Consider the following 15,606-nt stretch of genomic DNA (forward strand, 5'->3'; position numbering starts at 1 on the left):
CTCAACTCCAGCCAAAAGGCTGACGCCAACTTCAAGAATGTCGACCATGACCCAGAGAGGGAGAAAAGAGGCACTAGAGAGGAAGGAAAAAAAAAAAAAAAAACAGAGAAGGAAGAGGCTGAGATCGAATGAGAGAAAAAAATGAGGAGAAAGAGAAATAATAAGAAGAAAGAAGTGGCCCCATTGTATAAAAAAAAATATAAGTTTTACCATCGGTGAACAGTGCGGTCTCAAATATGAGATTGTACTGTTCATCAATGCCAAATATTATGGCATTTAAAACAATTGATGGAGGTGGTTTTTAGAGTTTGGTGTGTCAAATGCCAAATATTTGGCATTTGACACACTTGATGAGAATGCTCTAAGAGATGCTATACATTTCAGTTTCCTTGATTTATTAGTTCTTTATTAGGAAAACCATAGGGTCAAGTTTGCATTAGGAACCAGTTTATTTAAATTTTTCTGACACCTTTCCTATCAAACAAAAATCCCATATATGATTCTTAAAAAAAAAAAAAAAAATCCTTTTATCATCCTTTGAGTATTCACTTTATATTTCATAAATATTATAGTAGGTTATGAGCTGTGTCTACTTTCTTTTTCTTCAAACTTTAATTACTTTCTTTTTTTTGTTTTTTTCTTTTCAAATAATAAGTTTCTTTAAAATATTACAATTACAACCAAAACAGTAAGACAACTAAACAATGCTCCGCATGATGCACGACTACATTCCTAAGAAAGATTCTGTAGCATTCTCCGCCTTTAAAATCTTACTCTATTATAACTCTTTGTATCATTGATAATTATTGTGTCATTAGACTTTTTACTCCTATTATTTTCACCGATTTCATTAAAGAGCAAGGACACATCTTTTTGATCATCTTTTCTTGTATATGATCACATGTCTCCTTTGATGTGCACGCCTTGCGGCCTCTTTTTTTTTTTTTTTTTTGGATAGGGAAAAAACACTTTATGGTACTCTCGCCTTCCCTTATCATTATTACAATCAACATTGCTAATATAAAAGACAAATGTATACATCGATCCTTGATCCAACTAATGTTTTTTTGTTTCTTTGTTATTTGATAGGTAAATAGTGGAAGGAGCTAGCTGGTGGGGTTCAAACCGTGTTAAACCACAATAAGTATTGGAATCATTTGGTATTCCTCCAACCCTACATTCTTCTAATGTTGATATGACACATTGATCAAACAAATACAGACAATGTTTTCTTGTCACCGAAAAATAGTAGTTTTTACTTTTTGTTAAGAGGAATTATTGTGCCACATAAAGTGGCACAATATTGGCCACAACTCGCCTATGTCGCGAGTTGTGGTTGGTGGAGGGTTTATTTGGTATCCCTCCAACCCTACATCCTTCTAATGTTTACATGATACATTGATCAAATAAATACAAACAATGTTGTCTTGTCATCGAAAAATAGTAGTTTTTACTTTTTGTTAAGAGTAATTCTTGTGCCACATAAAGTGGCACAACATTGGCCACAACTCGCCCATGTGACCTTTCCACCAACCACAACTCGTTACCCCTTCACCAACCACAACTCACCACATAGGCAAGTAGTGGCCAATGTTGTGCCACTTTATGTGGCACAAGAATTTTTCTTTTGTTAAAGTTTACTTTTCTACTAACTATTTAAAAGTGAAAGAGCTTTTCATAAGTAGCTTTGGTTTGACGTCGGTCACGGCTTATTTAATTGAAAATATAAAAAAAATTTGTTGAGAGTAATGTAGATAAAATTAAAAAGTAGTTGAAATAGTATAGTGAGACCTATAAATAGTTTCAAAAAGTGCAATAGGACCTATAAATAGTAGCAAAAATAAACTAAATAATTAAAAAAGCTAATTTTTTACATCAATACCAAACGCACACATAATTTTGTCTTTTATACCGGTAATTTTGGTTTGGTATAATTTTTTCTGAGCTAAAATTGTGAATTTGGATCAAAAAGCTTTAATATAAAGAAATGTTATACCTACCACATTTTAATAATATTTTCACAGTAAATTCTAAATCGCAGATTATTATTGCCCATTATTTTTGGCAAAAAATAATTTTAATGATAGGTTCAAATTAGAACCAACTAGTCGCTAACCCGTGCTATGCATGGGAACTTACTTATTTGTGAGGTAGACTAAAATAATTTTATAAAATCTTAAATTGATTAAGAAACTACACCATTGCAATGGCTTACAAAAAATTTAAAAATAGAAAATTGGGTCAATAATATGCATATTATAGACATTTTGCAAACAAAAATCAATCAACCAAAAATCATAACTTTAATTAAGAAAACAAAAAATCACATGAACCCAAATAAAAATTCTCAATAAAGCAAAAATATATAAGGTAAAGAATTAAGATCAAAAAATTCATATATAATATACCAAATAAAAATTTACCACTCCTTGGACTGGAAGACATAGGTTGCAGTTTTGATTTTTCTCCAAAAAATAGAGATGCTTCATCTGCCATATACAATATAAAATAATTATTAGAAATTTCAACCCAAAAACTAAACCCACAAAAACACTATCAAAATATAGAGATTAACCCAAATACTCAAAAGAAAATCAATTCTAAACATAACAAAAAAAATAAGATAGAATGAAAATCTCAAGCACATATGAAAGCAAATAAAAAAGAAAGAACCTACGTTTTTTTTTTGTTTTAAGTTTTGGTTTTATATATATATATATATATATATATATAGATAACAACTTATCATCTCAGATTTGTTGTAAAAATATTGTAAAAATATTGTAAATGTAACACTTTTAATTTTAAAATTATATTACCTAAATGAGGAGATTCAAAGGCAACTGCAACAGTTAAACCCGCGGCCCGCAACACCTGTACGAAAAGGCCTTTTTGGTTAGTCAATTGATGAGTCAAAACTCGCCGTTTTAGCTGGCCACTTTTCTCNGGAAAATTGTGGGAGTTTTAAGTTTTGGTTTTATATATATATATATATATATATATATAGATAACAACTTATCATCTCAGATTTGTTGTAAAAATATTGTAAAAATATTGTAAATGTAACACTTTTAATTTTAAAATTATATTACCTAAATGAGGAGATTCAAAGGCAAACTGCAACAGTTAAACCCGCGGCCCGCAACACCTGTACGAAAAGGCCTTTTTGGTTAGTCAATTGATGAGTCAAAACTCGCCGTTTTAGCTGGCCACTTTTTCTTTTTTTTTTTTTTTTTTTACACACTTTAAAAAAAAAAAAAAATTATATGTACTGGCACAGTGTTTTTGTTTAGAAATAATTATAACGACACAACAAATTTTCACAATATTTTCATAATTGCTGAATTGTTAGTTCTTTATAAGTTAAAATATTGTGATAATTACACTCCCATCCCTTGAGGTTTGGAGGAATGACACTCCATCTTAAACCTGAAGAGAAAAAACACTTCCCTCCCTTGAGGTTTGAAGAAATTAACACTCCTCACTCCTTCCCTCTCCTTTTTTTTTATTATATATATATATATATATTAGTATGAAATATTCTAAATTTTTATAAGAATCTCTTAACAAAAGTTTAACCATGGTTAGTAAAAAAATAATTTATAAAATTAGAATAAAAATGAAAAATATATCAAGCACCAAAACACTTGTAACATCAAATCTCTCCATAATAAGTTGAAAAAAGAAAAAAATAATGGTAAGAAAAATTCACACTTAATATTTTAAAATAAAATTTAATTAATATTTTAAAACAATGATTTTTAATTCTGAAATAAAATAATTTTAGAAACCTGTCTTGCCCTTAAGCAATTGGCAGGTTAGTAAATAAATTTTTTAATATTAAATTAATAAAGTTTCATCAATTGGATGATAAGCGGAAAAAGTATTTTTTCTCTTCAAGTTTGAAGTGGAGTGTCATTTTCCCAAACTCCAAGGAAGGGTAGTGTAATTAATTACCCCTAAAATATTTATTGTAAAAATATTGTAATATTTTGTTGTTGTTACAATATTTGCACAATATTACAATATTTTCACAACTACTACAGTGTCAATTCCTTATATGTCAAAATAAAATAATCAAAGCGTAAAACCCATTTTTGTCCCTACATTTTCACGCGATTCCCACTTTGGTCCCTAACTTTTTTTTTCCACTGCTTTTAGTCCCTAAAATAAAAAATGCGATCTTGTTTTTGTCCCTACCATCAGTGCCCTAACGGCAAAGTCCTAAGTGGCAAATGAAACACTCTATTAGCTGATGTGGCGCTAATGTGGTAATTAAAATATTATTAAAAAATATTTTTTGGCTTTTTTTAATGCCACGTCAGCTAATTAATTTTTTTTATAAAAAGCCATGTCAGCAAATTTAAACCAAAAAAGAAAATAAATTAAAAAAATTAATTTAATTTAATTAAAAATTTTAATTAAAAAAAAATTCTTAATGTTCTTAGTGTTCTTCAACTTGTTCTTCATTTTATAACTTGTTGTTCATATTCTTCCCAAATCAAACCCAGCAACCAAGAACTCAAACCCATCACAAGATCACAAACCCAGCAACCCAAGAATTCAAACCCAAATCACTAGGACATAAATGAAAACAAGAAGAAAAAATTAAATTAAATGCTAACAAGAAGAATGAAGAAACCAAGAACTCAAATCTCCAGCAAATCAAGAACTTAAACCCAGCAAATCAAGAACTCCCAAATCAAACCTAGCAACCCAAGAACTCAAACCCAAATCTTCAGCAAATCAAACCCACAAACCCAGTAAACAAACCAATCTCCAACAAACCCATAAACCCATAATCAAACCCAGATCCCAAAACCACCACCACCACTACCACAATCAAGCCCAGATCCCAAAACCATCGCCACCACCACCGACCAACAGATCCCAAAACCACCACCACCACCACCCCGCCGATTAAACCCATTTCCCAAAACAGCAAACACCATGACTCTGACGAGAGAGAAAGAATCGAAAATGAAAGAAGAATGAGGGATTTTTTGAGACCCAACAGTTTGGGGTAGCGGAGGAGAATGGGTTTGAGTTAGAGGAGCAGTAGCGATGGAGGAGTTGGCCATGGAGGAGTCGTCGATGTCGATGTCGATGTTAATGCCGCCGTGCCACCGCCGATGATGCAGATTGTAATGGACAAAGAGAGAGATAAATAGATCACACTACTTGTGAGTTTGACCCGAGAGGGAGAGAAAGATAAGAAAATGAAATTTTGGTTTTATATATTTTATTTAGGTTTTAATGTTTGTTTTTAATTTATTTTATTTCTGGGTTTGTGTTAGATCTGAGTTTGTGTTAGATCTGTCTGGGTTTGTGTTTTTAATTTAAGTTTTGTTTTTTAATTTATTTTCTTTTTTGGTTTAAATTTGCTGACATGGCTTTTTATAAAAAAATTTTTTTTTTTAGTATATAATATTCTAAATTTTTCTAAGAATCTCTTAACAAAAGTTTAACCATGGTTAGTAAAAAAAAAATTGATAAAATTAGAACAAAAATGAAAAATTTATCAAGCACCAAAACACTTATAACATCAAATCTCTCCATAACAAGTTGAAAAAAGAAAAAAAATAATAGTAAGAGAAATTCACACTTAATATTTTAAAATAAAATTTAACTAATATTTTAAAAAAATGATTTTTAATTATGAAATAAAATAATTTTAGAAACCTGTCTTACCCTTAAGCAACTGGCAAGTTAGTAAATAAAATTTTTAATATTAAATTAATAAAGTTTCGTCAATTGGATGATAAACGGGAAAAGTGTTTTTTCTCTTCAAGTTTGAAGTAGAATGTCATTTTCCCAAACTCCAATAGAGGGTAGTGTAATTACCTCTAAAATATTTATTGTAAAAATATTGTAATATTTTGTTGTTGTTACAATATTTGCACAATATTACAATATTTTCACAACTACTACAGTGTCAATTCCTTATATGTCAAAATAAAATAATAAAATATCATACCAAAACCCACCATACTAAAAATAAAGATACTGTTTAAATGTTAGGACATTTTGTTTATGTCACAATATTTTCACAACTAATAAGGTATAAGTTCCTTATAAGTCAAAATAAATATAAAATAAAATAATAAAATATTAGACCGATTGCAACCACAACTATAAATAATGATATTGTGAAATTGTTGTGATATTTTGTTGCGTTCTTAGACTTCTTTTTTCGATTAGTCACCTTTGGTAAGCCAAAATTTACTATTTCATGCACAGCTTTCTTGGGCTAGCTTTCTGTTTATTTGTATGTTCCTTTTTTACGCACCACTTTAAGTGTGTGCGTATGTGTAGTTTTACACACAAAAATACTTAGGGAAAATATCATTTCTCCCCTTTATACTTGGGTAGTTTAGAAGTCCCCCTAAACTATAAAACCAAGCAATTTGCCTTTTATATTTTACAAATTAGCAAATACACCTTACTATTACTCTCTAAATTATACTCTAATGAAATCGAATAATTCCTAAAATATTCCATTGTGTTATATCTAAAATACCCCACTGAATTTTAATATCTCAAAAATCTTCTTCCCGTATTTTGAGTTTTATGTAGTAGTCATGCTTATGAAGTTGAAATCATGATATAAGGTATTCTATTTGTTACCTAGAGAATAATAATTTACTAGTTTTTTAATCTTTTAGACCTATAATTTAATCTAATGGAAACTTCAATTGCACATATGCATTTTCTTATCTTTTTTTTTTTTTTTTTTCTTTTTCTTGCTTAAAAGGTTGTCTATTGAAAGATAAGTAAGCTAAACATCATAGATACATATAAAATGTAGGATAATGATATTCAATATCATTTTTAAAAGTTTTTAGCGAGTGAATATTGCCTTTAGAAAATAGGTTATAAAAAATTATCATTGAAAAATTTATATATATTTCATATGTTAAATAGTTACTTGAAGTTTGTGTGTAATCAAAATTTTTATATAAATGAGATTAGCATTATATGACATGTATTTTTGAACATATGATTTCATAGTTCTTTTAATAGAAGTTTTATCTTAATTTTTGCAATCAAAGGGTAGCACGTATCTTGCACATGCCACCAAAACTAGTGATAAAAACAAAGATCATTGTATTCTAATTCTTACATGACCTTTGCTTGATGTTGGCATTATAACCCTCGCCCCTCAACCCAAGGAAAGAAAAAACACCATTTATAAATTTAGTTGACTTGTAAATACAAATTTTTGGTCCCTTTTTTTTTTTGTGTTTTATTTTATACTCCACCTAATCATATGTTGTATTCTGTATTCTTTGGGTTGTACTGCTACACTACTTTTTTGAGAATTAGAATACCTTATGCATGCATTATATCCTCACCTCTATTTTTTCTGTGTAGGATCGGTCATTAACAAGTCAAAGCATAACACACACACTCTCTCTCTCTCTCTCTCTCTGGTGTGGTTGAAGAAGGGGAGCTTAAAAACTTAGTGACTAGACCATAAGGGACTTTGAAGTTAAAAATGCACACAGCTGTATTGGAACTCTTAATTAGCAGTATCCCATTAATCCTTTCAATCCTTTCATCTGAAACTTCGTTGTTATGGAAGGTTAGTGAAGCTATTGAAGATGTCAAGAACAAGTTGATAATCATGCAATCTGTCTTAATAGATGCTGATAAAAAGGGGGCAGGCAGTGAAGGAGAGAAAGCTTGGTTGGCAACTGTGACAGACAGCATATGATGTTGAAGACGTTATTGATAAGTTCATGTATCAAATCAGTAGAGAACGAATTGGTGGTCGATCTGCGAGGTTCCTATGCCACACCATTTACTTTCCAAAAAATCTATGGGAGAGGCATAAAACCGCCAGCAAATTACAAATAATCAAGAATAAAATCCAGGCCATTCCAGATATAAAGCAAGGATATGTTATTGATCATATGGAGGGCTCAAGTTCTAACTATAATCACAGACGGAACTTGCGTCATGCTGAATCACATTTTTTTCTTAAAGAAGATGAACTTGTAGGGATAAAGGAGAAAAGACAATTGCTAATGGGTCCGTTGATGCATGGCGAGCCAGAACGAACTGTCATTTCAGTAGTCGGGATGGGAGGATCGGGCAAAACCACACTAGTTGCCAACATCTACAACAATGATGATGTAAAGAGACATTTTGACTGCTATGCATGGATCACTGTTTCTCAAGTATATGACACAGAAGACTTGTTGAGGAGCATGATTAAAGAATTCCACACATCATGGAAGAATTCTAATCAAGTCTATCCAGAGGACTTGAGTTCCATTGAGTACAGAGCATTATCAGAAAGATTGGTAGACTACTTAGAGAAGAAAAAGTATTTACTTGTTATAGACGATGTTTGGGACACAGACCTCTTAGATGATTTTAAGGCACCACTTCGAGATGGTTGTCCTGGGAGCAGAATTATCCTTACAACTCGAAATGAAGATGTAGCTAACTATCATTTTTGGGGTAGTATCTATTTTCATCGTATTGAGCTGCTGGAAAAGGAAGAGGCGTGGAAACTCTTTTGCAAGAAAGCATTCTCAAGTGGTCCAAATGGATGTTGTCCACCGGAGCATGAATTGTTGGCTCAAGAACTTGTGGGGAAATGCCGAGGCCTACCTCTTGCAATAGTGGCTTTGGGAAGTCTCATGTACTCCAAGAACATTTCTCAATGGAACAAAATTCACAACAGCTTGAATTGGAATCTTAGTAACAATCCTAAGCTACAAGGAGTGAATAGTATATTGTCACTTAGTTTCAAAGATTTATCACATCATTTGAAGCATTGTTTCTTATATTGTTCCTTTTTCCCAGAAGATTATATGATTAGAAGAAAGAGGCTAATGAAGCTATGCTTTGCCGAAGGATTTATAGAACAAGTTAAAGGGTCTACTCCAGAAGAAGTAGCAGAGAGATATCTTGAAGAACTCGTTTTCCAAAACATGCTTCAAGTTGTAAGGAGGAATGAATTTGGAAGGCCAAAAGCATTTAAGATGCACGATGTTATGCGGGATCTTGCTTTATTAATATCAAAAAGAGAAAACTTTGGTGTTGTACATAACGGAGGAGAAGAAATGGCAGAATGCAAAGCACGCCGCATTTCAATTCACACCAATAAAGAACTCAGATCATTTTCTGGTGTGTCAAAGCTTCGTTCTTTTCTTGTTTTTAACATGTTGAAAACATTGCCTTCCAGAATTAAAATGCTAAGGGTCCTCGATTTGGCAGATGCTGAAATTGATGAATTGCCTAATAAAGTAGTCAATTTATTCAACTTAAGGTACTTGAATTTAAAGGGAACTTCAGTTAAAGAGCTTCCAAAATCTATATCCAGGCTCCTTAACCTTCAATCCTTGGACATCAGTGACACAAGGATAAAGGCCCTTCCTCACGAAATAGGAAAGTTGAAGAACTTGCAATATCTAATTATGCATAGCCACAATAGAAATTCAAATGATTTCAGAATTGTTAATGGGGTGCAAGTGCCATCAAATATTTGTAGGCTAATGAATTTGCAATCTGTCTCTGTTATTGAAGCAAGAGATGATTTGATAAGACAGATTTGAAGCATGACCCAACTTACCAGCCTTGGTATTTCAAATGTGAAAGCAGCAGATGAGATGGATTTGTGTGACTCAATCTAAGGCATGACACGACTTCGCCGCTTGTTAATCATGGTAACAAATGAGGATGAAACTCTTCGGATGGATGCACTCTCATCTCCTCCTCCCAGCCTTCAATCTCTTGTTTTGGTTGGAAAATTAGAGAAGGTGCCACAATGGTTTTCTTCACTTGAAAAACTTACATTTTTGTATCTACATTGGTCGAGGTTGGAAGAAGATGTACTCTCTCAGATTGCTGCTTTGCCAAATTTGGTACGTCTTTCACTTAACAATGCCTATAGTGGAAAACAAATGGTTTTCCATACAGGCTTCCCTAAGCTTGCAAGTTTGACGATTCGTAATTTCCCTGAGTTGAATGAGATAATAATAAGAAAGAGTGTGATGCCAAAAGTGCAATCCCTATATATTGCCGACTGCATGGAGTTAGAGACAGTGCCTACAGGCATTGAATACCTTGAAAATCTCCAAGAACTGATTTTGGAGTCAGTCTCAACGCAACTTAAAAATCGCATCAACTTGGGAGAACGTATGGATTTTGAAAAGGTGCAGCACATCCCAAAGATCTATATGAGGTAGTAACTCGAGATGCTTCATGAAGGCTTGTCCTGAATCTCCTGATTCATTTAGTAAGGTAAAGCCTCTTAATTCTATTTGTTATTCCACTTTGTAAGGGCTTAATTTTTTGGAACTAACGTTAATCTTTTCTAAGTCAAACCTTAACGAAATTTACCATATCGTTGTTTTTTTTTTTTCTTTTCCTTTTTTCCTTTTTTACCCATGGCAGAATCCTGCTGAGGAAATTATGAGTTTGCCTTGTTTGCTTCAAAAGGGTTCCAGTTTCTATTTGGAGTTCTAATTCAACGTATTATTTAGGGTATTTGCTTATTGTTCAAATGAATACTCAAGACTTTGGTTGTTAATTGCTTGTAACAAAATGTAAAAGATTGAACCCAGTGATGCCTTGTGGCAGATTGTTGGGAGATTGCTACTGGTTCAGCCACGGATTTGCTCATCCACTCTGTGTTGTATGCAATTTAGCAGCTTATATAAACAATGAACAATACATGATATATTCATCCCAATTAATTGTTTTCTATTGTTTCAGTTAGTTCTATACATGCCAGTTCTTCAATTTACTTGCTATTTTTTCTTCTTCTTATTTTTTTTTTCCTTTTTTGCCCATGGCAGAATCATGCTGAGGAAATTATGAGTTTGCCTTGTTTGCTTCAAAAGGGTTCCAGTTTCTATTTGGAGTTCTAATTCAACGTATTATTTAGGGCATTTGCTTATTGTTCAAATTAATACTCAAGACTTTGGTTGTTAATTGCTTGTAACAAAATGTAAAAGATTGAACCGAATGATGCCTAGTGGCAGATTGTTGGAAGATTGCTACTGGTTCATTCACGGATTTGCTCATCCTCTTTGTATTGTATGCACTTTAGCAGCTTATATAAACAATGAACAATACTTATTCCATCCCAATTAATTGTTTTCTATTGTTTCAGTTAGTTCTATACATGCCAGCTCTTCAATTTACGTGCTATTTCTTCTTCTTCTTGCATAAAGTTGTGTGATTTATAAATTTTAACTGACCATATGACTCTTCTCTTAGAGAAATTATTAGGTTATTGGGAAGATGGTTGAAGTAGTTCTCCCAACTAATTAAATGTTGTCACCTATACAATGCCATTGCATAAATATTATTGAGCTTATGGGGTACATACATTCATGTTGCTGAACCCAAAATTGGGAATGAGGCAAAATTTTGGTATATTAGGAGGTGGGAAAAATGGAATGGTTTTACTTGCTAACGATTTTAAATTCTGAAGCTAGTCAATTTTTATACTTTTTATTATTCTTCCACAATGCTGACTTATTTCCATTCCAATGCTTATGATACAGGATGTTTTAAAGGATTTTGAGTAGAACAAGATAAAGGCTTTGGCTTTGCCCAATTAGTAAATAACAATTGAAATTGTAACATTAACAATTGCATGAGCATCTGTCTTCTAATTAATTGTAATATGTTACTTAGGTTGTATTTGGCAACATGTAAACAATTTTCCGAGTCTAAAATATTTTCGGATGAAAATATTTTCAAGTGTTTGGTTGCATCTTGAAAATTGTATTGTAAAATATTTTCAGGTGTTTGGTAACATTCTGAAAATGCTATTTTTCTCACATTTTCTCTGCCATTTTCTCAACTTCCAACCAAATTTTATAATAACAAATTTCAATATATAAACTTAAAGAAACAAAAATCAGAATAAAACCAATCCTTAAACTCTCAAACTCGGTGAAACTGAGAGAGGGAGGAAGAAAGAGTGAGACTGAGGGAAAGAGAGAGGTAGATCAAAAAAGAAATAGAGATCTAATCAAGCGGGGTCGATTTAAAGGTGGTGGCGATGAGATCAGGGTGGTGGCGACGACGAGCTTCGATCTAGAGCTTTGAAAGACAACAAGCTTTAGGTGACAGCGATCTAGAGCTTTGAACGATGACAAGCTTCAGGCGGCAGTGACGACAAGCTTCAGGCACAACGGCGGGGCTGTGGGTCGGGGCAGGTTTTGGGCTTCACCCGCAATACCCTCTCCTTCCTTCTCGGCATGGGCTTGGTGTGACTAGCTCTCTCTCTCTTGGCTTGTGTAAGTCTGGAAATTGTTTGAAAGTAAAATAGATGTTTAACCTATTTTATGGATCAATGGGCATATTTTACGGTCAAACTTTTCAATTTTCAATTGGACTTTATTTTACATGTGCACCCAAATACGCGCAAGGATGTAAAATATTTTCTCAATTCCATTTACACCCGAAACAAATGTAGCTTTAATTAAATTATAAAAAAAAAAGGAAATTTTGATTTTTTTTTTTTAAATGTATCATCTACAAATTAGTACTGCATGATAAAATAAAGAAGCATGGTTATAGTTTAATTCTTATTAATTTTCTAGTTCATCTCCTATCTTTTTTCGCTCTCTTTTGTGTTGGAATATTTGAATCTACTTATTCATGATTCGATTCTCCCAAAAAAAGAAAAAAGAATCTACATATATCCATTATAAAGTTTAAATATTCGTGACAAAACGGATTAGAGCAAATAAAGTTTTAATATCTGTGACAAAACTTATGTGCTTTTCAATTAAGTGCTGACTGCTAATTCAAAGTTTTGCTCATAAGATTCTCAACCCAAAAAAAAAAAAAAATCTCATAATATTAATTGCCATCCCTTGTTTCTCTACGTTGATTTTCCCCTTCTAGCCAAGAGCTTAATGATAACCCGATGATTAATTGACAGAAAATAGGTTTTTCCATAATAAATATTTATTTAAAAAAAAAAAAAAGAACACTAATTTTCATAGGATTTGCATAGTTGCTGTGGAAGAACATTTGTCTTGGCCCCCAATCAGGTATTGTCCTCTTTGGAAACAGCACTGTAGTAGTGGACCACTCATCCTTAGGCCAAAGGCTTATAAGGCATGGGTGTAAGGCATCTCTCTTCGACGTGGGATTGAACAAACCCTTAAGGATAGGTTTAACGTCGTTTCCAAAGAGGACAATACCTAATTGGGGGCCGAGACGAAAGTCCTCCCACAGTTGCTATTTGAAATGAACCGAATTAGACCAAATTGGACCAACATCGACCGAACTAACCAAAGTGGTAGACCAAATGTTATTAGATATAACAGAAGGGGAAAAAAAAGAAACAAATAAATACTGATTCATGCCATTTGAGTATTCTTAAATTTCTTACATATCTACCATTTATCTACTTACAAGTTTTAAATATTTTTTTAAATATTTTTTTAATTATTTTAGACTAATCATATATAGAAGGAAAAGAAAAATGAAGAAACAAATAATGTTCCATACCATTTGGCATTTTGTATGACATGTTATTTGTTGTCAACTCCGTTAGTAAAAAAATTACAAATAAACACATGCATATCAATGTTGCTATAGATCAATAAAAAGACCTCATTTGTTATTTTAAAAAATATAAAGAAAATTTTTTGCATTTGCTATGAATTCATCCAAAAAAAATTGCATCTAAAATGGAAAATAAAACCTTTATTTTGATGAATATGTTGAGGATGAGACAACACGATTTGCTGAAGAAAAAAAATATCATATTCCAAGGATTACATATTGTTATACAGCCACTAGTAATAATTTCAAAGCAAAAAAAGCATTCAAAAATAATATAATGTCAAAAAAAATTAGGAAGAAAAAGGAAAATATCTGTTACAAAAATATCTGGCAGTTCCGTAAATAAAATGAAAGCATAAAGATTCTTATTTAAGCAACCATTTGAATACACAAACCAAAAAGCTCATTTTCCCGCTTCCCCCTCTCTCTCTCTAGAATCTTCGCTTGAGCTTCACAAAAATGGCGAATCTGGAAGCAAGATACAGAGATCCAACGGCTCAAAATCCATGAAAGGCCACAACCTCAGGTTCTCTTTCCCTCACATTTCACTATTTCTTCGTTTTCTCTTTTCCTTCGTTTAAATTTTATTGAATTTGTTTTGGTTTTTCTTTTTCCTCACAAAACCTAGAACCAGAAATAATATATATTAGCTATGTATAGGTCTTTGAATTCAAAAATCAGAGCATTACCTTCCGTTTGGTTTCTGAGAAAATTGGCATAATGAGAAGAAAATGAAGTTTATTTGAATTGTAGTAATCGTGCTTGATAAATTTACCAAGTAACTTATTAGGTTGTTCAATTTCCTAGGAAGCAATTGGAGATTTGTTTCTTTTTGATTCTGTAACTAATTTTTCACGGAATATTCAAACTTAAAAATATATTGTCGTATCTGAAAATTCTAAATAAATAATAGCTGAAGAAAATTTTATTGCATTTGCTTTGTCCTCACAAGCCTTAGAACCAGAAAAACTATATATATATATGAAAGAATAAAATAGCTATAGGTTTTCGAATTTGAAACTTCAGTTCATTCTAGATCAGGTTTTCTCGGCTACCAAACAGAGCATTATCTTTTATTTGGTTTCTGAAAAAATTGGCGTAATGAGAAGAAGATGAAGTTTAATCGTAGTATTTGTGCTTTACAAATTTACCAAGTAATTTATTAGTTTGTTGATATTCTTAGGAACCAAACGGAGATTTGTTGCTTTTTGATTCTGTAACTAATTTTTTACAGAACATTCGCACTTTAAAAGTTTTAAATATCTGAAAATTTTAGATAAAAAAAATGTATAAAAATTTTAGAACTTGATTATAATTTTCTTCATGATTGTCTAGAAATAAAATGACTTTTTAATGTGTATGTGTGTGTGTATTCTAGTTAAGTAATAAAGAAAATTACCATTTGAGTGTTGCAATTTTAGTGAAGTCAAAATCTAAAGAGGCTTCTGTAATGGTAGTAAATTTCTCACACATTATTTTGTACAATTCTTTCACTTTTAGCTAGTGGTTAACCTTTTTGGAAATTTCAATGCCTTTCGTAGCTAAAGCATTCTAGGAAATTATTTATTTGATGTAAGAAATCTGTATTTATTTATTTAATTACCTTCATCTGTGTTTGAGATCGTGATATACTTCTTAAGCTCGATTTCGTTGCTCTGTGTGTGTGTATATATATGTGTGTGTATAAAATTAATCAATTAATTTTAGAAGCTTCATTTCAATTCAATGTTGTTACTGTGCATGTATATATATTAGAAATTTCGTTTCAATTCATGGAGGATCAATTATTGTTGTAAATATCATATTTAGACGTATGAATGTATGGAGATTCTGGGGATTTGAAGCTGATCACTGTGATATATATACTTTAAACATTTCAATGTTGTTGTATGAATGTTTGAGATTGTGATATGCTTCTTATTTGCTGACTTCTTAAGCTCAATGTTGTTACTGTGTATATATATATATATTAGAAATTTCGTTTCAATTCATGGAGGATCATTTATTGTTGTAAATATCATCTTTAGATGTATGAATGTATGGAGATTCTGGGGA

General features: G+C 31.8%; 1 protein-coding gene and 1 long non-coding RNA gene across 2 annotated transcripts in view; both read left to right on the top strand.

Moving 5' to 3' along the window:
* Positions 1 to 7,428, top strand: part of LOC136070599 (uncharacterized) — an 11,746-nt gene extending 4,318 nt beyond the window's left edge. The window contains exons 2-3 of the long non-coding RNA XR_010631818.1: positions 1,090 to 1,160; positions 7,375 to 7,428. This is a non-coding gene — a long non-coding RNA (uncharacterized LOC136070599). The remainder of the gene's footprint in view (positions 1 to 1,089; positions 1,161 to 7,374) is intronic.
* A 286-nt stretch (positions 7,429 to 7,714) lies between these two features.
* On the top strand, positions 7,715 to 9,569 carry LOC136070596 (disease resistance protein RPM1-like). The gene has a single exon (XM_065780727.1). The coding sequence runs from the start codon at positions 7,743 to 7,745 to the stop codon at positions 9,567 to 9,569; it is 1,827 nt and encodes a 608-aa protein (XP_065636799.1). The 5' UTR covers positions 7,715 to 7,742.
* The last annotated feature ends 6,037 nt before the right edge of the window (positions 9,570 to 15,606 follow it).

This window comes from Quercus suber, unplaced genomic scaffold (genome assembly GCF_002906115.3).
Source record: "Quercus suber isolate HL8 unplaced genomic scaffold, Cork oak 2.0 scaffold_244, whole genome shotgun sequence".
In the NCBI taxonomy this organism is placed as follows: domain Eukaryota; kingdom Viridiplantae; phylum Streptophyta; class Magnoliopsida; order Fagales; family Fagaceae; genus Quercus; species Quercus suber.

Coding starts and splice junctions, on each gene's coding strand:
- LOC136070596 (XM_065780727.1), top strand. CDS start 7,743: ATGTATCAAATCAGTAGAGAACGAATTGGTGGTCGATCTGCGAGGTTC.